This window comes from Schistocerca gregaria, chromosome 5 (genome assembly GCF_023897955.1).
Source record: "Schistocerca gregaria isolate iqSchGreg1 chromosome 5, iqSchGreg1.2, whole genome shotgun sequence".
NCBI lineage: Eukaryota > Metazoa > Arthropoda > Insecta > Orthoptera > Acrididae > Schistocerca > Schistocerca gregaria.
This window is the reverse complement of record NC_064924.1, coordinates 462212875-462238992: the sequence shown is the minus strand read 5'-3', so window position 1 is coordinate 462238992 and position 26118 is coordinate 462212875. Positions and strand designations below refer to the sequence as shown.

The 26118-nt window shown below is 40.9% G+C and overlaps 1 protein-coding gene and 3 non-coding genes across 4 annotated transcripts in view; 2 read left to right on the top strand and 2 right to left on the bottom strand.

Moving 5' to 3' along the window:
* Positions 1–26118, bottom strand: part of LOC126272234 (peptidylglycine alpha-hydroxylating monooxygenase) — a 207806-nt gene that overhangs the window by 47723 nt on the left and 133965 nt on the right. The window contains exons 3-4 of the mRNA XM_049974936.1: positions 17027–17114; positions 4755–4827 (exon numbers count right to left, since the gene is read on the bottom strand). Of these exons, the coding sequence (XP_049830893.1) occupies positions 4755–4827; positions 17027–17114 (161 nt within the window). The remainder of the gene's footprint in view (positions 1–4754; positions 4828–17026; positions 17115–26118) is intronic.
* Positions 21198–21272, bottom strand: Trnas-cga (transfer RNA serine (anticodon CGA)). The gene has a single exon. It is a non-coding gene; the product is annotated as a tRNA-Ser (tRNA).
* Positions 21754–21828, top strand: Trnas-cga (transfer RNA serine (anticodon CGA)). The gene has a single exon. It is a non-coding gene; the product is annotated as a tRNA-Ser (tRNA).
* On the top strand, positions 22355–22429 carry Trnas-cga (transfer RNA serine (anticodon CGA)). Its single transcript has one exon. It is a non-coding gene; the product is annotated as a tRNA-Ser (tRNA).

Below are 26118 nucleotides of genomic sequence, written 5' to 3'. Positions count from 1 at the left end.
ATGTCTGGTGAACATCATCTGCCAGCGTGTGTAGTACCAACAGTAAAATTCAGAGGCGATGGTATGGTCATGTTTTTCATGGAGAGGGCTTGCACCCTTTGTTGTTTCACATGGCATGGTCATGGCACAGGCCTACATTGATGTTTTAAGCACATTCTTGCTTCTCACTGTTGAAGAGAAATTTGAGGATGGCGATTGCATCTTTCAACACGATCGAACACCTGTTCATAATGTACGGCCTATGGCGGAGTGGTTACACAACAATAACACCCCTGTAATGGACTGGCCTGCACAGAGCTCTGAATTGACTCCTATAGAACATCTTTGGGATGGTTTGGAATGCCGACTTCGTGCCAGGTCTCACCAACCGACATTGATGCCTCTTCACAGTGCAGCACACCATGAAGAATGAGCTGTCATTCACCAATAAACCTTCCAGCACCTGATTGAACGTATGCCTGGAAGCTGTCTTCAAGGCTAAGGGTGGGCCAACACCATACTGAATTCCAGCATTACCAGCATTACCAATGGAGGGCCCTATGAATTTGTAAGTCATTGTCAGCCAGATGCAAGGATACTTTTGATCACATAGTGTATATGAAAAAAATCACAGTATAATCTTAGTTTAATTAAACAATGATAAAATAAACTTACATTATAGAAGCTAAATCACTGTTTAATTTAACAATAATAAAATAAACCTTCATTATATCAGTCTGATGCCATGTACAAGTGTTAACCCACAGTAATGACACAATCTAAGCTTTAAACAGTGCAGTTGCATCAGATCACAGCCAACTGCTGTTTCAATTGTAGATAATGCCATATAAAACTGCCTCATTGTATGATTGTGCCACTAGCTAGGAATCTGGGTCATTTTCTTCTATGGTTCATAAATATTTTCTCACCTAGCTCGCTGTTTATTTTATATTACTACTGCTCACTTGTATGTATGGCAGCACAACTTAGTACTGCATTATCTGAAGCAATAATGGAGTAATAAGTAGATGAGACTTTATTACATAACATACTAGCACAGGCATAAAACTAGCCTCTTCATCAGGAGTCACAACATTTGGAGTGCCGCAAGTACTGTAATTGAGCCCCAGTTTCTTTTTTTTTTTTTTTTTAACCTAAATGATCTTCCAGTGACTAAGGAGCAGTTCAAAAACTGCATTGTTGTTGATGACAACCAAACCAATCAAAGATGCAAACTCAACTTTAGCATACAGGGTTCAGATGATAGCTGAATGTGCCTATGAGTGGTTCACAGATAACAGTTCTAGTCAATCTCATATAATGAACTTTCATACCAGCCGTAATAGCCTGTTAGCATTGCAAGTAGACACTAATGGTCACACACAAAATGAAATGCACTATATAAAATTCCTTGGGGTCCAGTTGTATAATAAGTTAAAATGGAGAGTACCCTGTATAAAATGGAAAGATATAGAATTGGCAGTTGTTCCTAAGAGTGGTTTAGGCTGTATCTCAGAAACAGCACCAAGCAAGAGAAATTCCTTCTCTAAATGGATCATTATGTCAAAATGAGTTCCACAAGATCCAGTTCTGTGTCCTATTTTATTTCTACTTTATATGAATGACTTGACTAATAACATAATTCACATTCAGTCGTATTTGCAAACGATACTTCTGCCATTGCCGAAAGCAGTTACTCTGAACAAATTCGCTCAGCTGTCACAAATTTACCATACAGTTTAAACAACTGGTTCAAACTGAATATTGGGAAAACACATTTTCTGCACTTTAAAATTACAAACTTTAAGGTAAACGAAACTCACATTAATCATCAAAACCAAGAACTGAAAGAAGCAGGTTGTGTTAAGTTTTTTGGAATACACCTGGACCAAAATTTATCATGGTCTTGAAATATTAAGTGATTAGCAAATAAAATAAACAGCCTGACCTTTGCAATGAAGATTTTGTCCTATTCAACTAGCATGGAGATGAGAAAATAGTTTATCACAGCTGTTTTGAGTCAGTCATAAGTATGACATTCTTTTTTGGAGTAACGCAAGCAAAATGACTAAAATATTAAAATTACAAAAATATGTTGTTAGAAATAGATGTAATTCAAAACCAAAAAAATCATGATGCCCTCAGTTAAGCAATTTGGAAACATGAAGTGCTCCCTGTTTGTACATTTATAAACTAATTATTTTTGTATACAATAACTCTAATTATTCATAGACAATAATTTGAAACATCAATACAGCACTAAGAGCAAGAGGGATTTCATGCTTCCCACTCATAGATTATAGCTATATGCATAAATCCCAGAACACATCAGCTTGAAAATTTACAGTATTCTAAAAAAGAAATAAATCCATAGCATGGAGCTACAGCAACTGAAACAAAAGCTATGTTAGTAGTTAGTACATAAGTGCTATTATTCTTTAGAAGAATTTCTGAATGAGTATGTGAAAATCTGAGCGAGAAAGCAAATGGCTGTTAATCAAGCTTAGCAGTTTTATGTCAAATAAATGACTGTAATAGTTATATATTAAAAACAAAGATTCCAAGACTTACCAAGCGGGAAAGCACCAGTAGACAGGCACAATAAATAAAACACACAAACACACACACAAAATTTCTAGTTTTCGCAACTAACGGTTGCTTCTTCAGGAAAGAGGGAAGGAGAGGGAAAGGCGAAAGGATGTGGGTTTTAAGGGAGAGGGTAAGGAGTCATTCCAATCCCAGGAGCGGAAAGACTTACCTTAGGGGGGAAAAGGACAGGTGTGCACTCGTACACACACACATATCCTTCCGCACATACATAGACACAAGCGAAAAATTTTGTGTGTGTGTTTTATTTATTGTGCCTGTCTACCGGCGCTTTCCCGGTTGGTAAGTCTTGGAATCTTTGTTTTTAATATATTTTTCCCCGTGGAAGTTTCTTTCTATTTTATTTACACTGTAATAGTTATGTTTTTTTATATTAATGCTATTATTGTCTATTGTTTCTGTAACACATTTGAATTGTAATTGCAGTGTTGTGAGGCGCCTGTACATTAGATCGCTGATTTAATTGTGTACATTATACACTCTGATTTGGATTATGACATAATCTAGAGATAGGAGTCTTGGCTTGTTTTGCATACCCTCACTCCCTTCACTTAAAGTGAATAAAGTATTTGTTCTACAAATGTGAACAGTAAGAATATTGTGTTAAATAGATAAGCATATCTCATGTAGAGGCTTTTTGAGGATCTTGGAATTCTTACATTTGCTTTCTAACACATTTACTCCTTAATGGCTTTTGTTACTGATGATAAAAATCAGTTCCGGCTGAAACATGATTTACAGAGTCACAATAGAAAACAAACAAAAAATAATAATATTCACTTTGCCTTTGTGATGGGAAGATATTTAACAAGCTCCTGTTCAACATTAAGCAAGAAATAGGGAAATCCTATTCAAACCAAAATTAAATACTTCCCATTAGACACTCTTTCTACTAATTATATGAATACCTATACTTGGAGATTGAAAAGTTTTGTTAGTTAGATGGCACATAACAGTTTGCATTGTAAAGCTGTATGGGTAGTAGTAATGCACTACAAATATGACTCAGCATTTACAGATGTACATAGATAAGTTCTCCAAAGAAACATAATTTTAATCAAGTAAACAGCAAACTGTCCTGTGACTGAAGAGGCAGCAACTTTTTAAAAGAAGTTGTACTTACTTTCTAATTTACTTGAATAAATTTGTAGGAATATAATAAATGATTCATACAACCTACATTGAAATATTCACCAAAGTTACACTACCAGATTGGAGAAAATATAGAGCAACAGGCAGCACAGTCACCATGGATGAATTTGAATTTCAGCAATACAATCCAGGGTGTATTAGAGATGTAAATTTATTGCAGTAACAGGTGGCAACTGTGTGACTCAACATATTTACAAGTCATCTTTTAAATGAAAGAGGTTTATTCATTGTTAGACATTTTCTATCTTCTGCACCACAAAACAAAATGAACCAGCAATTGAAGAAAAGAAAGATAACAAAAAAGAAAAAACAAACATTAATGTGCGTAAGCATAATTTATGTCAGAGCTGAATAACCTCATGCTGTTTTCTGTTACATATAGCTTTACATACACAATTATTTAATCTCTGGAAAAGGTAATAAAACATCATGAATGTATGAAAAGAGAAGTAATCTTAATTCAACCAGAGGGAGCACGACAACTGAAAACACTATTAACACTCATCAGGTATTTTATTTCTGTAGGTAAATTGTTAAAGAGTTTTTTAGATCTGCATTTTAGTACTTTCTTTGTCAAAGCTGGTTTACTAGCTGATGATGCATGTCTGGAATTGAATTTATGAATTTCTCAGTTCTGCTCAAATTCATCAGTGAATACATGTGAAGTAAGATTATGATTAATACTCTTAACTGTTAGAAGACACTTAGAATACATATATATTATATGAAAACCCATAATTTGTCTCAATACTTGATCAAAGTAAAGAGTCACCCCAAAATATTATCCTATAGTACAAAAAAAAATTAAAATTGGTCCGATTTATGAAACCATCTTCTGCTTGATGTTGTAACTACACCATGATATACAAATAAGGAGAAGAATAAAGATAATATTCCTCTCAAATTCCCAGTGTCATGTTACGATTTTGTAGTACTATGTATAAACAGCTGCATGCAGCAATAAAGAGGTATTTGGTACACAAAATATATCTTCACATATTTTATGACTAGCTTACTTGCGAGCCTTTGGAACATGGACTAGCAGCCTCCCAAGCAGAATCAGTTCCCCCCGTCATCTCACCACAGTTCCTGAAAAATTAAACATGTACAATTAAAAGTTTCAGAAACTGTAAGAACATGAAAATTCATAAAAAAGTGGGAATATTTTTAATCTATACAGTGTTTATAAAAAAGTTACAAAATAATAAATGTGTCATTCAGACTGCCTTTAAACATTATTTGTTACTGGAGTATGGATTTAAACAGAAGCACAGAAGATGTACAATGGTGTCATCACTCACATGATGTAACTATAAAGACAATAAATGAAAAAGCTCATAATATAACAGGAAACAGCTGAATGAAAGTGCATAATGGAGGCAATATTCAAGACATTTCAACTGAAGACGTGCATTGCATCTTATGCAGAAACACATATTACATTACTGAGATGGTCTGTGGTACTGCAGGATGGTCCATACACTGAGGTGACAAAAGTCATGGAATAGTGATATGTGCATATACAGATAGTCATAGTATTTTGACATGATTATGGCTGCATGATGGGAATTAACAGAATTCGAACGCTGAATGATAGTTGGAGATAGACGCTTGGGACATTTCATTTCGGAAATCTTTAGGAAATTCAATATCTAATATCTACAGTGTCAAGAGTTTGCCAAGAATACCACATTTCACATATTACCTCTCACCACAGACAATGCAGTGACCAACAGGCTTCATTTAATGACGAAAATCAGTGATGTTTGCATAGAGTTGGCAGCGCTAACAGACAAGTGACACTGCATGAAAGGACCACAGAAATCAACATGGAATATATGATGAATGTATACACTATGACAGTGCAGCAAAATTTGGTATTAATGGGCTATGGTAGCAGACAACCAACACGAGCACATTTGCTGACAGCACAATGTCACCTGAAGCTTCACTCCTGGGCTCTTGACCATATTGGTTGGAACCTAGATGACTGAAAAACTGTGGTCTGATCACAGGAGTACCAATTTTAGCTGGTAAGAGCTGATGTTATGGTTGGGATGTGGCACAGGCCCCACAAAGCCAAAGACTCTGCCAACAACACACTGCACACTGGTGGTGGTTCCATATTGTTGTGAGCAGAATTTACATGGAATGGATTGGGTCCTCTGATTCGGCTGAACCGATCATTGACTAGAAATGCTTATGTTTAGCTACTTTCAGACCATTTGCAGCAAATAACAATGGAATTTTTATAAATAACAATGCAAATTGTCACTGGGCTACAATTGTTTGCAATTAGTTTGAAGAACATTCTGGACAATTTGAATGAATGATTTGGCAACCCAGATCACCCAACTTGAATCCCATTCAACATTTATGGAACATAATCAGGAGGTCAGTTTGTGCACAAAATCCCACACCAGCAACACTTTCACAGTTATGGACAGCTAGAGAAGCAGCATGCCCCAATATTTCTGAGAGGTACTTCCAGCATGGTGGCCATTTTGAAAGTTGCCATATTGCTTCAACTCATTTTTTTTTTTAATGGAAAGAGGGTCACATGACACATGAAGTAGATACAGTCTTATACAGGAAAAACAACAGTATCTTTCCTTTGAGTGTAGTTTAAGTCATTCTAAAATTATGTCTGATCTCTGTTACCGGTGTGATGAATGAAGATGTTGCAACTGCCTTACAATCATACCATTGACAGCAAACATAAAAAAAATCCAACTGTTAACTATGAGCCTACCCACCAAACACAGCATTTTGGTGAGACTTCTTATTGAAGAACATAATAAGTCAAAAAATGCCCACTGAGGAGCTGACAGAGACTACTGCAACACTCAAATATAACTGGGAGGTGGTTCACCAAGTATGGTTTCTCACTTACATTGACTGGAAGTTTCTATTTGTCACTTCCTGCCACTTTCTAATCCACTTACCCATTACTGCCACATCCAGCATTGCACTGGATGAAAATGCTCATGGTCTACATAATTTTGCCAGTGAGACACTGGTTATTCACACCATTCGTAAGAAGACTGTTATGTGGAGTGACCCTATAACTCTCCGACTCTACTGCCATTTGAAGCTTTCCCAAAATAATAATTGCTCAAACAATTCATGGGTGTTATGCCAAATGGTGTGTAAAATGCACAATATTTTCATAAAGCAGCTACTCACCATCTTCACATGCTGCTGATGCATAGCTGTTATGGCTTACCAATTTATGTACTGGCTCACAAGAAAAGCACAGACATCAGAGGGCTAGGGTATGTCATCATGGAAGACATCAATGACCAGAGTATCATGCTGGAAAATGAGCCATGGGTCCACAAACATGGTGCAGAGAAAGTGTAGCTGTGAGGGGCAGAACTCAACATAGGTGCAGAGACTATGTGTTGGTGTTCTGCTTAACTGTTCCGTCTTCGGTTCCCCATCTGTGTTACCTCCTGCATTCATTTCTCTGTGCCCAAAGATGCTTTGGTGCAGCCAATGCTGGGTCTCATGTTTTGGTGGGTTGAAATTCCACATCTCTGTAAATTAAGACTTTGGTTGGACATTGGGTGATAAGGGAATAAACAGCAAGCTCATCAGTTACTCATGCCAGGGGTAGAGCATCTAGAGTCTGCATCGAACATATTCTGATAATGAAAGTATACAGGAGTAGTAAAATTGAGGCATTAAGGCTATAATGATGCCAGAGCTGGGAAACAATTAACAGAAGTGGGCAGGTACATAGGTCAGAGTAGACTAAGGGTCTACCAGGCTGACCTGTAGTGAAAGAAACTCCACCTGCACCTGATCATTTTCAAACCAACTAAGGGTAAATTCCCTTACAAAGCAAAGAATGCCTTCTAGTTGGAAGATTCAGAACAGTAAAAGTGGGAAGGCTAAAATGTAATGGGCATCAGTTGGACTGTCAACAAATGGGGAGGGTGAAGTAGATAAGGCAGCAGGTTGGTCTCCCCAGGGCTCTGCACACAGTAGGAGCTGTTCCATCTCTGATCTATTACAGCCAAGGCAGTAAAGAGCACCCAATATGTAACAGTGCTACCCCTAAAATAGAAAACAACGTGCAGCAAACAAAGAGACAAACCACATCTAAAAGGGATGAAAGAGGCAGATGGCAAAGGAGGTAGAGTGAAAGGTGCCCCACCCCAAGCACACAGTGGGAGACGCACCAATCCTAATCACTTCATCCCAGGCCTCAAGGCAGTCTGAAACTTTATATTTGAGAATAAGAACAAAATTCATGGAGAAAATGTGGAATCTGTTGAACTGTCCATGACTTCCCTGCCAACATTAGAGACCAAAAATTCAGAAGACCATGAACAGCAAGAAGGGTGCATTTCGCCAGAATATGAAATATTATCTGCAAGGCTTCAAAATCATGATGTGGAGGTGGCCTGATGCAAAATGAAAGTATGGGTTAGTCTGGTACGGCTGATTCATAGGTGGCGTAGGATGGTAGATTCCTTCTGGAAGGAGTGCCATGCACCAGTAGTCTCCTTGACAGTATGGAGTTTATCATAGAGGGCAGTAGTTTACCACATGTTGTTCCATCTCTGAGTGAGCAGTGCACCCACGACTTCGAATTTGAGATCATCAAAACCAGTGGGGGGGGGGGGGGGGGGGCTGAGTAATCACTTCTCTAGCCAAACACACAGCCTGTTTCATTTCTGGGATACATACACAACTCAGAATCCAGAGAACAACAACTGAACATGAAGTATGATTAAGGTCAGAGAGTAAGTCATGGGTGGCAGATATCACAGGATGACAACTATAAAAGTGATCAATGGACTATAAAAGTGATCAATGAGACACTGTGAACTAAAACATTATCAAGGGATGATTGTTCAATAAAATACAATGAGATTAAAAAGGTCATAGAACCTCCTAATACTACACTGGTCCTACTTTGGCCCAGCATAGTGCAGCAACTCTATGTGGCATGCACTCAAGTCATTGGAAGTCCCCTTCAGAAAAACAGCCATGCTGCCTCCAGCCGTCCATAATTGCAAAAGTTGTGCTGACGTCAGATTTTGTGCACGAACTGACCTCTCAGTTACGTCCAATACATGTTCAGTGAGATTCATGTTGTGCAATCTGGTTGGCCAAACCACTCACTCGAATAGTCTAGAATGTTCTTCAAACCAGTCATGAACAATTGGGACCAGCTGACATGACAGATAGTTATCCATAAAAATTCCATTCTTGTTTGGCAACATGAAGTCCATGAATAGCTGCAAATGGTCCCCAAGTAGCTGAATATCCAGAGGACCCATTCCATTCCATGTAAACACAGCCCACACCATTATGGAGTCACCAGCAGCTTCCACAGTGCCTTGTTAACAATTTGGGTCTGTAGCTTCATGGAGTCTGTGCCACGCTAACCCTACCAACTGAAACTGGGACTCTTCTGACCAGGTGACAGTTTTCCAGTCATCTATGGCTGAATCAATATTTTCACAAGCCCAGGAGAGGAACTGTAGGCAATGTCGTGCTGTTAGCAAAGGCACCCCCATCGGTCATCTGCTGCCATAGCCCATTAATGCCAAATTTCGCCACACTTTCCTAATGGATAAATTTGTTGTAGGTCCCACATTTCTGTGGTTAGTTCATGCAGAGTTGCTTGTGTGTTAGCACTGACAAATCTATACAAATGCTGCTGCTCTTGATCATTAAGTGAAGGCTGTCAACCACTGCGTTGTCTGTGCTGAGAGGTAATGCCTGAAATTTTCTATTCTCAGCACTCTCTTGCAACTGTGTATCACAAATATTGAATTCCCTAATGATTTACAACATGGGATGTCCCATGCATCTAGCTCCAACTACCATTCCGCATTCAAAGTCTGTTAATTCCTGTCAGGTAGCCATAATCATGTTGGAAACCTTTTCACATGAATCCCCTGTGCAAAAGTGACAGTTCGTCAATCACTACACCTTCCTGGCAATGAATGTTGTTCCTGACTGCCAGGAGATGTAGAAGCATATCTCATTCGATCCATGGTTTTAGAGCTGTCATTTTAAATGACAGTAGCAACCAGAAGCTCTTGGGAAAAAAAACAGATGTCAAAAGGTCATGGGCATGGCAAACTTTAGGAACACGGAATACATTGATCTTAGCACATCTTCAGCAGGTAGGCAGAGGGCATTCCATCTAATAATCCAACCCAAGAGCAGGAGCCAGGGGTCAATCCACCTTGTATGCACAACGAATATCTTATGTTGGATTGAGGTAAATTATTGGATGGTGACTGCATAAGTGAGCAACATTTGGTACTGTCACCTCTGGAAAGGAGAGGTTCCACTTTCAGCAAGGAGACTGTCTCTAGGACTAGTCTGGAAAGCAACAGTGGCTATTAAAAAGCCACCGTGATGGACTGGGTCTAAGAATTTTGAATCTGTAAGTGCTGCCGAGCTGTAAACCTGGCAACCACAGTCTGCTTGGGAGAACATGAGGGCCCGGTAAATACAGAGAAGAGTTGTACGATCCGCATCCCAAGAGATGTGGACAAGGAAGCAGAGAGCATTAACTGACAAATACTGGGCACCCAAGTCAGCTTTTTATCGAAAAACAGGCATAAAAAATGGACTGCAACAATATTCGAGCACTGGGTACCTGAGTAGAGTACTGGATCATGGTGGACCATTGTATGATGACTGAAATGCACTGACCAGAGTTTTTGCAGGACAAACCTGGGAACATGGCAAACAGTCTAAGTGGAGTCACATTGGAGCTGGCATTTGCTGGGGCTTTGGGGTGGGAGCTGTACCAAATGCAAAATTTTTTGACATACAGCACAGCTGTGGCCAGTGGCCCGACAGAGGTCACTAGCACATTGATAGCAATGAAGAGTTTGACACTCAGTATGAATAATGTGAGACACCATTCTCATGGATCCATGAAGAGCTGAGTGAATTACGACCTCCAACCCACAACAACTGGTGGGATAAAAACTGACACAAAAATCAGTATGGAACCTCAAAAGCCCCAACCATGCTGGTTAAGTAAAATATGTTGGTCCCAAGTGGTGTTGTATGCCTTATGTAGGTCAAAAAATACTGCAGTGAGATGTTCACATTTCGAAAGAACATGTTGGATTTCCACTTTCAGCCTAACTAGATGGTCAGTTGTGAATTGTTCCCTCCTGAAACCACACTAATAGATGGACAAAAGGTCCTGCGATTCAAGAACCAAGCATTATCTGTGAGCAACCATACTTTCAAGCAATTTGCAGAGTGCATTGATGAGGCCAATCAGTTGGTAACTGTAAACAGACATTGGGTTTTTGCCTGGCTTAAGGATTGGGAATATAATTCTTGCGATTGGAAAAGGAGGACACTTTTGAGTCAAATACGGTTGAAGACACTGAGTAGCCTTTGTGTAACATTCAGATGCTGGATCATCTGATTATGAATTCACTTGGGGCCTGGGGCTGTATCTTAAAATGAGGAAAAGTCTGAAGGCTTAGAATATGATTTGGCTTGGTGAGTGTGTGAAACTTACGGGAAGGATTTCAACTTGTCATTTCTGCATTATAAAAATAGCCAGTAAGAAGAGTATGCCACCACTGTCGCAAAGTTGATCACAAGGTGTTCAGTAAGAACCAAAATACTGGTACAAAGACCATGCTGATGGACAAGACCTAGAACAGTTCTCAGTCTTTGGTGGCCTAGAAGACTACAGAGCTTGGCCCACATCTGGGAAGAAGAGGTATACATTCTGAAGGAGTCATCATAGCACTCAAAGCATTCCTGTAATTCAACAGTGAGTCTTAGTGCACAGTCTCTTAAAAGTAAGGAAAGCAGCCTGTGAAGGATGCAAGGACCTAAGGCGATCCTGGAAAGCTGTTGTGAAACATCTTCCATGACCTTGTCAATGCAATCTAATAAATGGGGTTATGGTGACAACATAGGTGTTCATCAACTGCCAGTTGACTCTTCAAAGAACCTATCATGGTAATTGGTCCATTGGGCAGCAGCAGGTAAGTGATAGGATCTCTGAAAAGTGGTTACTGTCATAAATAACATTGCAAAGTGACCAATGTAGTGAAGCAACAACATTGGGGGGGAAAAGGATCAAAAGGCTGTTAGCCAAAGAGGTGCCATGTGCAGTACTGAAATGAGTAGGAGTACCATCACTGAGAAGACACAGATTGAGATCACATGGAAACTGGTCAATGAAATGGCTCCTTCCAGATAAAGGTGAGTGTTACTTCACCACAGGGTGTGGTAGCATATTGAAATCCCCAAGTAGGAGAAAGGGGAGATGTGGAAAAGAAAGAGAGGGGGATCTGTTGGATTAAGATGGACAACTCAAGGGATATAAGTGTGCTGCCTGGAGGTAAATAAATGTTACAAATTATGATTTCTGGGATAGTTTGCACTTGTACCACTATTAATTCCAACATGGTACAGAGGGGAATCCATTCCCTGATGACATCATTGCAAACCTATGTACACACCACTCCAGTTGCCCTCCCAGGGTTAGTATGAGTCTGACCTACTGTACGGTAACCACCAGGTGTTAGGAAATGCTCATCAGTGATGTGAGTTTCTTGGAGGGCAATGCAGACTGCAAAATAAGAAGAAATTGGGTGTTGCAGTTCCAGCAGGTAACAGTAGTATCCATTACAGTTCCAATGGTTTGTCACATTAAGTGTGTCCCAGTTAGGCATGAAGGGGCCCAGAAGAACTAGTCATGTCTCACAACCACTGTCTCTCACTGATGCACATGGGACAACATTAGTGAACATTGGCTGAGAATCCAACAGCAAGGGGAGACATGGCCTCTGCCTCCACATCCACATCCACCTCCACCTCCACCTCTGCCTCCACCTCCGCCTCCACCTCCACCTCCTACACAACTTTAGCTGGCCAAGTTTCTTGCAAGCACTTATCCACTGTTTGTGTGGGGACAGATGAAAAGTGAATGCCCTGAGACCCACAGGCCACAGCTCCTTCAGCCATTGGCAAGCACTGTGCCTCTGATCTGTCGGTTTTTGAAGGGAGACGTTCCAAAAGGGAGACCCATCAATGGTACATCCCAGAGGACAAAGATGCTTCCCCACCTGGGTGAGGGAAGTGGTTCCCAAAGGTAGATCTGGTTTAGAAAAAACTGAGGTCGACAGGTTGGCAGCAGTGACTTACATTGCCATGTCGACATGACTCACGCATTCATGATTTTTTCCTGCCTCAGTATGTGAAAGGCAGTCAAGTGATTTATATTCTTGTCTTGCTTTTTTTTTTTCTTTCAACACTGGACAAACCAGTGAACATGGAGAATGGAGTTCACTACAAGTGACACATTATGATGGTTGTTCACGAGGACAATCTTTGTGGAGCAATCAGCTGCAGTTCCTGCATTTTGTATCTGTTGTGCAGCAGGACAACATATGATCAATGTATAAGCATTGGAAACACCTCATGGGTGGTGGGACATCAGATTTAATCTTACACCTGTACACTAACTTTTCTGGAAGGAAATTTCCTTTTACAGCTAAGATGGAAGTTTATGTATCTACAATGATGGAAAATAGTTGCAACACCAACAAATAATTAATGTAGAGTAATAAAATTTCAGGAATACATTTGTCTAGAAAACATATTAAAGTGATTACCATTTGTAGATCAGAGTTTAATGTAAGTGCCAGCTAAGGCAATGCAAATGTGAAACACTGGTGCATTAATAACCAGTGTAACCACCAAAATGTTGAGTGCAAGCATGCAGATGTGCATTCATTGTGTCATACAGGTCAGTTTGTGGGGTGGAGTGCCATGCCTCTTGCTATTGGTTGGTCAATATGGTGATGGTTAAGGCTGTTTGTGGATGACACTGGAGTTGTTGTCTGTTGATATCCCATATATGTTTAATTGGAAACAGATGTGATAATTCAGCAGGCCAAGGCAACACGTCGACACACTGCAGAACATGTTGAGTTACAACAGAGGTTCGTGGGGGAGCATTATCCTGTTGGAAACACCTCCCAAAATGCTATTTACGGATGGCAGCATAACAGTCAAATCACCAGACTGACATACAAATTTGCAGTCAGGGTGCATGGGATAACAACAAGAGTGCTTCTGTTGTCACACAAAATTACGCCTCAGACCATGACTCCACATGTAGGTGGAGTGTCCAGCACACAGACAAGTTGGTTGCAGGACCTCAACTGGCCTCCCGTAGCCAGCACATGGCCATCACTGACATCGACGAAAAACCAGTTTATGTCTGAAAACACAACCTGCCTTTCAATGAGACCTCACTTGACACCACTGGAGTCACAAAAGGCAGTCATTTGGGCTCAATGGAATGCACAGTACAGGGTGTGTGCCTCGGAGCTGTTCTTCAAGTAACTTATTTGTAACAGTCTTTGTGGCATGCTAATGCCACCTGCTGCTAAAATTGCTGCTGTAGATGCAGTACGATGCATGAGAGCCATATGCTGAACACTTCCCTCTTGGTAATGCCACATGGCCTTCTGGAGCCCAGAAGGCCACGTGAAAAGTGAACGCACAATCAGTTTGTTCAAAGTACTTCTCATTAAGCAATTTTTGATGTGGTCTCTTTGTTCACATGTGTGCCTTGATGGATTTATGGTCATAAGACCATACATTCCTATGACCATTGCTGCCAGCAATTGTGTACAGTGGCTACACTCCAGCCATGTCTTCCTACAATATTGTGGTATAAACATCCAGCTTCTCGTATCCCTGTTGACCAACATCAATTCATCACGTTGAAGCTCAAATGTAGCTAATGCTCATGACCATTATGTGTATTTAGAGCACACCTGATTTGCATCCTCATAGTGGCGTTACTCACACCACTCTTATGTGACTGGTGTAAAATTTGAACACACATCATCTTTCAGGTGTAGAAACATTCCTACAAACTTTTGTTTATGTTGTACAATTCCTCCTTGATGTTTTGATTTTTTTTCTATCAGTGTACTGTGTTATTCTTGAGACCTATTGTATGCCTCAGATAAAACTTACACCTCACTGCATAAGATTAAGTCATAGCTCCTCATCTGTCTTGAGGGCAAGCACCATATTCAAGTTTTATGTAGATCAATCACTAGTAGGTCACACAGTCTTTCACACGTCTGAAGAGCTTGAGATCGTCCAGCAGAACAGGCTTTAATCAATAATGGTCCACACCATATTTCTCCAAATTTATCCCATGTGTGCTCCCAAAAAAAAAAAAAAAAAAAAAAAAAAAAAAAAAAAAAAAAAAAAAAAAAAACCATAACAGTATCCTCACCCATTTAATACACACTAGGTATTAATTAATTGTTTCACTCCCTCCACCCATGACGGTAGTCAGAGTAGGGAAAACAGTATGATTATAGCAGTCCATGTTGTACCTGTCTGTTGTGATGGCTGAATGAAAATGGCCATAGTGCTAGTTCAATGTGATACATTTCTTGCATGAAAAGTCCACTCTGATACTACCTTCTCTGATTAAAGGTTCTCGCCATGGGTGCCAACCCACTACAGGAAGGCTATCTGGCACAACAGTCACTGTCGGGACTCCTGATGCCCCAGGAAGACGGGCATGGAGCTAGCAAACTCAGGCACTGGAAGTGTGATCTCTGTGTTGTCAGGGGTCCTACCTAAAGGGTATGCAATGATCCCACCATGTCTGATTAGTTACCACATTAGCTTTTGGCCATATATAAGACTAAGCAGTTAATGCACACAGAGTATTGTTAACACAGTAGACCATAAGTGGTATTTGAGATGTTCTTTCACAGATGGTCCATTGATCAACACTGCAGAAAAAATGTTGAAAATTTTTCAGAAGGGGACCAAAACTACTTCAGCCAAATAGAGACGTAAGCAAAACAAATTAAAATGTTGGCAAAAGAAAGCAGAAAAGGGGAAATAGCTTGGTGAACACTGAAGGCTGCTACCATGAGAAGAAAAGAAGTAAGGATAGTCTGAGGTGGGAGACTGCACCACAAGAAAGGAAGTAAGTGATGCTATAGTTCAGGTCATGTGAGTATAAGTTGTTGGTTATGTGTATTTCAAATGCTTCTTTAATGATGGAGCCCCAGCACGTGGAGATGGATGAGGAGGTATTGGTCTCACCATAGTTAACAATGTGTCCTACGTTACCACTGTGTTTAGAAACAGCAGATTTTTCCTGGCTGACCCAGTCTGGTGTGGCGCCTATGTTCACCACTTATGTATCTACAGTACAGAACATCTGGGTAATCTAAAATTTCCTACACTGGAAGAGGATTTAATATATTCCTGGTCTCCTTAGACCTAGGTCATCTTCAATGGAATCTAACATCTTTTATATTCACACCAGAAGGTAGAACATACTATGTTTCTTCAACAGCCTGCTCACCTTAAAGGACATGCCACCCACATAAGGTAAAAAAACATCCTCTTGGAATTCTCCAGTTCTGGCTGCTATTGAGGTTTAGTGCATGCTGGCTGAAATGCAAAGGAAATCTGCTTATTGGATTATCTGCTCTGGAAAAAGAACGCAGATGGCTATGCTCTGCTGATGAGCACTCTGGATCCAAGATAGCTCCAGCTCTACGGATGACAGACAATAATATGCCACTGAATTCAGATGTGTGATGACAACTTGTAGTTCACAGGTACAGGTTGGTTTGTGCAGGTCTACAAAACACACTGTGACCCAAGGAGCCGTCCTCTTTTCTACAAAGCATGACATGGGACATATCCATTTTTCTCCACTAGTGGAGATGCCGATGCTAAGTGGAGGGAGATGTTCCAAAAAATGAAGCATTGCTGTCAGATGTGGCCATATTATAGAAGGTATCATCTAAATATCTCAAAGAACATTCAAGTTTCAAAATGCTTTGTCCTCAATGTATTCCATAAAAGGGTTACCTACTACAGGAGACAGTAAGCTACCAACAACAACACAATCAGTTTGTTCAAAGTACTTCTCATTAAGCAAGTTTTGACTTGGTCTCTTTGTTCACATGAGTGCCTCTGATGGATTTACTACAACTCTTATGAGCTAAGCTTATCTCAAATTACTATTTAAAAAAAAACGGATTCCTTTGGCATGGTAGATCATGACAGCAGTTAATCAACAGCATGCAGCACACAAGGCCTGTCTGTACAGTTATTTTTTGATGTGTCTTGCGTTATCCTACAGCTTCTCACCTTTCTTGCACAGGGACTTAGGGGCCCACGCAATGATTATGGAACTACTGGAGTAAAAATAAGCAAACAAGTGTGTAGCCTACACTGCACTGACATTTTTTGAAGGATGCAAACTTACCAAACAGGCTTCTGTGATCCAGGCTCTGAGCATCCATACAACAACATGTGATGTGCTGTGGCCATTGTAGCATTTGGTTCAAATCCAACTGTTGACATAAAAGAACTGAATCAAAACCTCGATTATTTTGAGAGTAAAACACATGTATGTCACATTTATAAACTTAGGAATCACAATTGAAACAAAAGTAACTGAAAAAATTAAATGGTTACTCTAATATATTATTCATCTAGAACATATGAAAAATTGGGAGAAAAAAGACAGTTTGACACTAAGTACACTGGGTTTCTCTAACAAAATTCCTCTGAGGAAAAGTATTACACACTTTTACAGGCACAGGTACACTAATGAGCCAAACCATTATAACCACTGGCCATCATGAGATGAGATGCCAACTGGTGGCACTGCAAGTATGTGGTACAGTAAGGAAAGTTTATATGTGAAACAGAGATGCATCAGCTTTGGGTTTTCAAAGAGTACTCTACAGCATTGTCCCCTTACTTTTGCATTTATCACAAATCTCTCGGCCACTGCAAAGTCCCAAATGACTGGAAAAAGTGCAGGTGGCTTCTTTGTATAAGAAGAGCAAAATTACAGACCAATATCCTGAACATCAGTTTGCTGAGGAATCCTTGAACACTTTCACAGTTCATATATAATAAATTTTCTTGAGACCATGAATTGGCATGGTTTTAGAAAGCATTGCTTGTGCAAGACTCAGCATACCCCTCTCTTACATGAAATACTGTGAACTGTAGATCAAGGTCAACAGGCAGATTCCATATTTCTAGATTTCTGGAAAGTATTTGACATAGTGCCCCATTTGAGGTCTTTAATGAAGGAACACATGAGGCAATACTGACCAGATATGTGAGTGGCTCAAAGATGACTTAAGTTATAGAACCCAGTATGTTGTCCTTGATGGAGAGTGTTCATCAGAGATAAGGGTGTTATCAGGACTGCCTCAGGAAGTATGACAGAACCATTATTATTCTCTATGTACATTAATGATCTGGTAGGCAGAGTGGGCAGCAGTCTGTAGTTGTTTGCCGACGATGCTGTCGTGTACAGTACAGTGTACACTATCAACCTAGACACAGATCAGATTGTTGTGACCCATCACCTGTGAATGAACATCCCAAACAATAAAGCTCGTTGACATACTACTGCTGTGAGCATCTATGGAAAAGTGGATGAAGGATGGTGAAGCCACAAGTAGGTGACAGACAAAATGCTGAACATCTATGCCTCATCACAGAATGCAGACTTCATGTTGAGGCTTGGCCACTTGGTAAAGTAACATAGGCAGTTATCCATGGCAGATCTAATAACCGAGTGCAGTGCTAGTACATGCGAAAGTGTTACAGAGCACACTATTCAGTGCACATTGTTGACATGGTGCCCCATTTGAGGTCTTTAATGAAGGAACACATGAGGCAATACTGACCAGATATGTGAGTGGCTCAAAGATGACTTGCTTGTTCCCTCATTGACCCAATGACATAGTTAATTATGCCTACAATGGGCAAGGGACAATGGATGGTGGATCAAGGGAAATGTGCTGCCTGGTCATACAAATCACGTATGCTACATCAGGTTGATAATCATGTCCAGATATGCCCTCATGTGAGCAAACAGCTGCTCAGAATGTGTATCACACAGCAGAGAAGTACTTTGCTATAGGGAACATTCATCTGGTCATCTGTGGCACCTGTGGTGGTAATCCATGCGCTGCAACAGCTGCAGAATTTGTAAACATTATTGTGCATCACCTGCATCCTTTCATGCTTTATGGCTTCCTGGATGGTGATAGCACCTTCCAGCTGTGCAACTGCCCATCACAAGGTCAGAATAATGCTGCTGTGGTTTTAAGGCAATGACAGTCAGCTCATGTTGATATCTTTGCCACCAAATTCTCCTCAATCCAAGGGAATACATCTAGGACACTATTTGGCACCAGCTACAAGCCTACAGGCCATTTGCCCATAATTTATGGCAACTGTGCAGTCTATGCATATACTTCTGGTACCACATACCGTACCTCTGGAAACCTACCAAGGACTTGTTGAATCCTTGCCACACACAACTGCTGTTGTATTGTGTAGAGAAATACATTATTAGGCAGGTGCTAATAATTTTTTAGCATATCAGTGTATTTACAGAAATTACAGTACACAAAATCTGTAAACTGTAATGTTTCTCACACCAGAGTAAAATCAATCAAAAACATTTTAACAGTGTTCTCATGATTCTGCATACAGAAACAAAGACCACTACTATCAAATAAAAAAACTGCATTGTATTATGCGTAAAAATATTACTCTGTGAGTGGTGTTTACTTCTAGTTTCCTTGTCATCCCTTTAACTTTAATTAGGCTATAAGTTTATGTGTACCTTCTGCTAATGTTCTCCTTTGATCCAAGTTCACAATGACAAGAAAGTCATTTGATGATAATGTATAGTCAACTACTGATCACTGTGAAGCAGAACAACAATGTCAGCTGCGGCAGGATAAGCATTTGCCCCTGAATTTATAGATTGATAGTGAAGGTTGAGCTATAGCAAAGAATAGAGGACAACAGTCAATTTATGTTTCGTTTGGTGATAAATGCAGTTGTTATTCCATATGAGTTGAACAGCAATTATGAATAGAAATGACTACAGCAGCTACATCTATCCTGGTGGTTTATTATTGACTGTTTGTAGAAGAATACTTGCAAAATGACAAACTGAATGGACAAGTACAATGATGATTTGTTCCAACTTAGTGCAATAAACAGCAGTCATGATAAATATTTGAACTGTTTAAGCACTTTCAAGGAAAATACAAACTGTTTTGTGAAGTTCAATTTTCATTTCATAAAACATGGAAACTTTCAATACCTTACATTTCACAATACTGCAGTTTAATTTATAGTCAGTGATTTTCCATTTTTTAAATTTTCAACTGAAACATGTAAATACATTTACCATTCTGGATCTAGCACACACAGTAAGAGTTTCAGGAGCTGTCCCTAAAATTTTCCTGTATCCAAACTTGTTCGAAGTCACAAGGATTTGCTTTTAATGAAAGCAGATAATTAATTCTTGCATAATCTTCAGATCACCGAGAGTACAAACCTCTAATTCTTCATATTCTCAAGAGAATAGATCAATAGAAATCAAATAAATAATATTTCAAGAATGTGTGCTGATTGTGTATAAAGATAGTTCTGCCTACTACATTTTAGTTTTTCTATTGAGTCAATTTGTGACTTTTGCTAATCAGATTATTAACAATGTAAACTGGACACATTCAAGAGATCAAGTGGGACAGTATTTGTTTTTATTGAACCTAAACTTGCTTTTATTTTAACAAATGTGTTATACATGTGATTTTCATTTCACTTCCATGAAGACGTGTATTTGTAACTTACTATTTTTTGTATATGAATATTCATTTGTGGATAAAATTCTGGTTAGTTATTATTGCATGGACTCTTGAATAAAATATTTTATGGTGATTATATAAGGGAGAGTAAGGTTTTGCCTACAAATAATTACCAATCATTCACAATAGAGGTTGGGGTAAATTGCATCATGAACATCAATTGGACAGTGGACAAATTTTTCCTTCAAATTTTTTTGGAAGGTCTTTGTGCTACAAGAGATAGGGTCCTGTTGAAGTGGCATTTCTTGGCTTTTCACAGGTCAGAATCCCACATTATTAGCCAGTTATGGAGAGCATACAGTTTAACGTAGGAATTAAACCACCTGGCTACAAAATCTTTAATGATGGAGGCCTTCGACCCTAAGCTTCTAATCACTGTCATCATCACCATCCTCATATCATCATCATCATCATCATCTAAGTCTGTCATGAAACTGGCAAGGCTCTCCCTCTACGCCCAGAGGATGGCATCCAACTTTCTAGATTACACTGTAGATATGACGTATGCTGAGGTGGCACCCTTGATGGCCAGAGAGTACATTCACACTCTTTGTCCAGTGTCAGTTACAGCACCACCACATACATCAGGCAGTAAACTATGAGATGTCTTCCTCTGTACTCTTTCTTCATCAAATGCACACTTCCATGCAATGCTAAGTTTATAATCAGTGTCCACAATGAGATTTTCACTCTGCAGCGGAGTGTGCGCTGATATGAAACTTCCTGGCAGATTAAAACTGTATGCCCGACCGAGACTCGAACTCGGGACCTTTGCCTTTCGCGGGCAAGTGCTCTACCAACTGAGCTACCGAAGCACGACTCACGTCCGGTACTCACAGCTTTACTTCTGCCAGTATCCGTATCCTACCTTCCAAACTTTACAGAAGCTCTTCAGGAGTGCTAGTTCTGCAAGTTTCGCAGAAGAGCTTCTGTAAAGTTTGGAAGGTAGGATACAGATACTGGCAGAAGTAAAGCTGTGAGTACCGGATGTGAGTCGTGCTTCGGTAGCTCAGTTGGTAAAGCACTTGCCCGCGAAAGGCAAAGATCCCGAGTTCGAGTCTCGGTCGGGCATACAGTTTTAATCTGCCAGGAAGTTTCATATCAGCGCACACTCCGCTGCAGAGTGAAAATCTCGTTGTGGAAACATCCCCCAGGCTGTGGCTAAGCCATGTCTCCGCAGTATCCTTTCTTTCAGGAGTGCTAGTTCTGCAAGTTTCGCAGAAGAGCTTCTGTAAAGTTTGGAAGGTAGGATACGGATACTGGCAGAAGTAAAGCTGTGAGTACCGGACGTGAGTCGTGCTTCGGTAGCTCAGTTGGTAGAGCACTTGCCCGCGAAAGGCAAAGGTCCCGAGTTCGAGTCTCGGTCGGGCATACAGTTTTAATCTGCCAGGAAGTTTCATATCAGCGCACACTCCGCTGCAGAGTGAAAATCTCATTGTGGAAACATCCCCCAGGCTGTGGCTAAACCATGTCTCCGCAGTATCCTTTCTTTCAGGAGTGCTAGTTCTGCAAGTTTCGCAGAAGAGCTTCTGTAAAGTTTGGAAGGTAGGATACGGATACTGGCAGAAGTAAAGCTGTGAGTACCGGACGTGAGTCGTGCTTCGGTAGCTCAGTTGGTGGAGCACTTGCCCGCGAAAGGAAAAAGGTCCCGAGTTCGAGTCTCGGTCGGGCATACAGTTTTAATCTGCCAGGAAGTTTCATATCAGCGCACACTCCGCTGCAGAGTGAAAATCTCATTGTGGAAACATCCCCCAGGCTGTGGCTAAACCATGTCTCCGCAGTATCCTTTCTTTCAGGAGTGCTAGTTCTGCAAGTTTCGCAGAAGAGCTTCTGTAAAGTTTGGAAGGTAGGATACGGATACTGGCAGAAGTAAAGCTGTGAGTACCGGACGTGAGTCGTGCTTCGGTAGCTCAGTTGGTAGAGCACTTGCCCGCGAAAGGCAAAGGTCCCGAGTTCGAGTCTCGGTCGGGCATACAGTTTTAATCTGCCAGGAAGTTTCTTATAATCAGTGTGTTTCAAAATTGTTATCACAGTAATTGCCACTGTTTTTCTAATCACAGAGTCCCAACAGTTTGGTATATGAGCCAGAATTCTCAGCCAATGCTGATTTTACAATACTCTTGTATTTAAGGTGACATTGGTATTCACTGACAATTGGCAGCAGTCTGTATAGACTGCCCCCTGTTACTGTTGTCACACTCTCAAGGTACTCTCAGGTCAAGATTACCTTAAACAGGTCACATCATCATCATACACAGCTCAGTGAGCCTTGAGCAGTCGCTGGTGAAGTATCAGTGCAGCACCAGTGCAGTAGCGAGTCACATATTTAGCTTTGATATTTGTTTCGTAGTTTGATTCTTAATTTCTTTCCGAGTGTTTGTGCGCTTGCATATTTAATTACATAATATCCTTGCATATTCTCGTATTTGAGAGGAGTAATATTGCTTATTGATAGCTGTAGAGTATAAATTCATGGAGTCGTTAGATATTAGCAGTAGAATGGATAGGGTGTGTGCGTGCTGTGTGCTGGCGCAGGAGGAACTGGCAGCGGTTCGCGAGCAGCAGAGCGTGCTAGTTGGCCACGGTCAGCCATCTTCAGGCTGCTGCCTTAAGGTGCAGCAATGGCAGAGGGTCTGGCTCATCGCTTGAGATGCCCCAAGTGTCGCTTGCTGCGTCCGCTGACTCAGCCGCCGAGTCCACGAGACTCAGAGGACCATAGACACGGGTTCCCAGGTAGATGCCGTGTTTCTTGATTTCCAAAAGGCATTCGATACAGTTTCCCACAGTCATTTAATGAACAAAGTAAGAGCATATGGACTATCAGACCAATTGTGCGATTGGATTGAAGAGTTCTTAGATAACAGAATGCAGCATGTCATTCTGAATGGAGAGAAGTCTTCTGCAGTAAGAGTGATTTCAGGTGTGCCGCAGGGGATTGTCGTAGGACCATTGCTATTCACAATCTACATAAATGACCTTGTGTATGACATCGGAAGTTCACTGAGGCTTTTTACGGATGATGCTGTGGTATATCATGAGGTTGTAAGAATGGAAAATTGCACTGAAATGCAGGATGATCTGCAGCGAATTGATGCATGGTGCAGGAAATGGCAATTGAATCTCAATATAGACAAGTGTAATGTGCTGCGAATACATAGAAAGAAAGATCCCATATCATTTAGCTACAATATAGCAGGTCAGCAACTGGAAACAGTTAATTCCATAAATTATCTGGGATTATGCATTAGGAGTGATTTAAAATGGAATGATCATATAAAGTTGATCGTTGGTAAAGCAGATGCCAGACTAAGATTCATTGGAAGAATCCTAAGGAAATGCAATCCAAAAACAAAGGAAGTAGGCTACAGTACGCTTGTTTGCCCACTGCTTGAATAGTGCTCAGCAGTGTGGGATCCATGCCAGATAGGGTTGATAAAAGAGATAGAGAAGATCCAATGGAGAGCAGCACACTTTGTTACAGGATCATTTAGTAATCACGAAAGCATTACAGAGATGATAGACAAACTCCAGTGGAAGACTCTGCAGGAGAGACGCTCAGTAGCTCGGTACAGGCTTTTGTTGAAGTTTCGAGAACATACCTTCACTGAGGAGTCAAGCAGTATATTGCTCCCTCCTACGTATATCTCACGAAAAGACCATGAGGATAAAATCAGAGAGATTAGAGCCCACACAGAGGCATACCGACAATCCTTCTTTCCACAAAAAATACGAGATTGGAATAGAAGGGAGAACCGATAGAGGTATTCAAGGTACCCTCCGCCACACACCGTCAGGTGTGCTTGAGGAGAATGGCTCTAGATGTAGATGTAGATGTACCCGGCGCATTGGGGCCACCCTCACCTCAGGGTGAGTGGCGGACTGCAACGCGTTGGCATCGCTTGAGGCAGAGGGTCAATGTGGAGGCTATCTGGCTGGCCTCGCCCATTCGTCTTGTCAGGGGCAGGTGGCCACTCCTTCAGCAGGGCCCATGCAGGCACACAGGGGCAAAGGCTTGCTGGTTATTGGGAGCTCCAACATTAGGTGGGCAATGGAGCCCCTTAGGGAAACAGTGTACAGGGCTGGAAAGAAATCCAAAGTGGACTCGGTTTGTCTGCCGAGGGGCCTCATCCAAAATGTGGAGGTGGCCTTGCCTGCGGCTATTGATCATATGTTGTACAGCCTTCTGCAAGTAGTTGCTCACGTCGGCACCAATGATGCCTGTTGCTTGGGTTCTGAGGTGATCCTCAGTTCGTACAGGCGGCTGGTGGATTTGGTGAAGACCGCTGGCCTCACACGTGGGGTGCAAGCAGAGCTCTCTATTTGCAGCATCGTTCCCAGAGTGGATCGGGGTCCTTTGGTTTCGGGCCGAGTGGAGGGTCTCAACCAGAGGCTTTGATGACTCTGTGACGGTCTTGGCTGCAGGTTTCTAGACTTGCACTATTGGGTGGGGAATTGTAGGACACCCCTAGATAGGTCAGGGGTGCACTACACAAAGGAAGCGGCTACTCGGGTAGCAGAGTACTTGTGGCATGCACATGGTTTTTTTTTAGGCTAGACAGTAGTGCGAGGTGTCCTGATGAACACTCACCAGTTGACGTGTAGGCAGGGAAATCGGGACACACTCAGTGTAAAGACATTTCAGTTATCAAGATATTAGCAGTAAATTTTCAGAGTGTTCGGAATAAAGCTCCTGAATTTACTGCTCACCAGGAAGCGTGTGGTGCACAAATTATTCTCGGGACTGAGACCTGGCTGAACCCTGAGATAGGAAGTTCTGAAATATTTAGTGAGGGTTGGAACGTGTATCAGAAAGACAGATTAGACACCGTAGGAGGTGGAGTCTTCATTGCAGTTGACAAAAATATTGTGTCTACTGAGGTCGAAGTAGAGTGTGATTGTGAAGTTAATTGTGGGGTGTTATTACCGGCCACCAGGTTCCACCGTGACAGTTCTAGAATCATTCAAAGGGAGTCTACATTCTGTATCGCAGAAGTACCCGGATCATGCTATATTAGTCGGAGGCGACTTCAACCTACATAGTATATAGACTGGGATGTCTATGGATTCATTACAGGTGGTACAGACATTGTGTGAATTACTTTTGAACACATTATCCAAAAACTGTCATGAGCAGCTAAATTAACAGCCAACGCGTAATGGAAATATTTTAGATCTGGTAACCACAAACAGACCAGACCTCATTGACGGTGTCAGTGTTGAGGCAGGGATTAGTGATCATGATGTTGTCATTACGACTATGGTTACAAAAGTTAAAAAGTCGGTCAAGAAGGCTAGGAGAGTATTCTTACTAGAAAGAGCAGATAAGCAGTTGTTAGCATCCCACTTAGTAAATGAATCGATTTCATTTACTTCTGGTACGATGGACGTGGAAGAGTTATGGGCAAATTTTAAACACATTGTAAATCACACATTGGACAAGTATATGCCGAAAAAGTGGGTTACAGATGGAAAAGAACCACCGTGGTTTAACAGCACAATTCGGAAAATGCTCAGGAAACAAAGGCAGTTGCACTCGCGGTACAAGAAAATCGGGAGAATGAGGACAGGTAAAAGTTAGTAGAGATTCGTGCTGCTGTAAAAAGAGCGATGCACGAAGCATTCAACCAATACCACTGTCATACCTTAGCAAAAGATCTTGCTG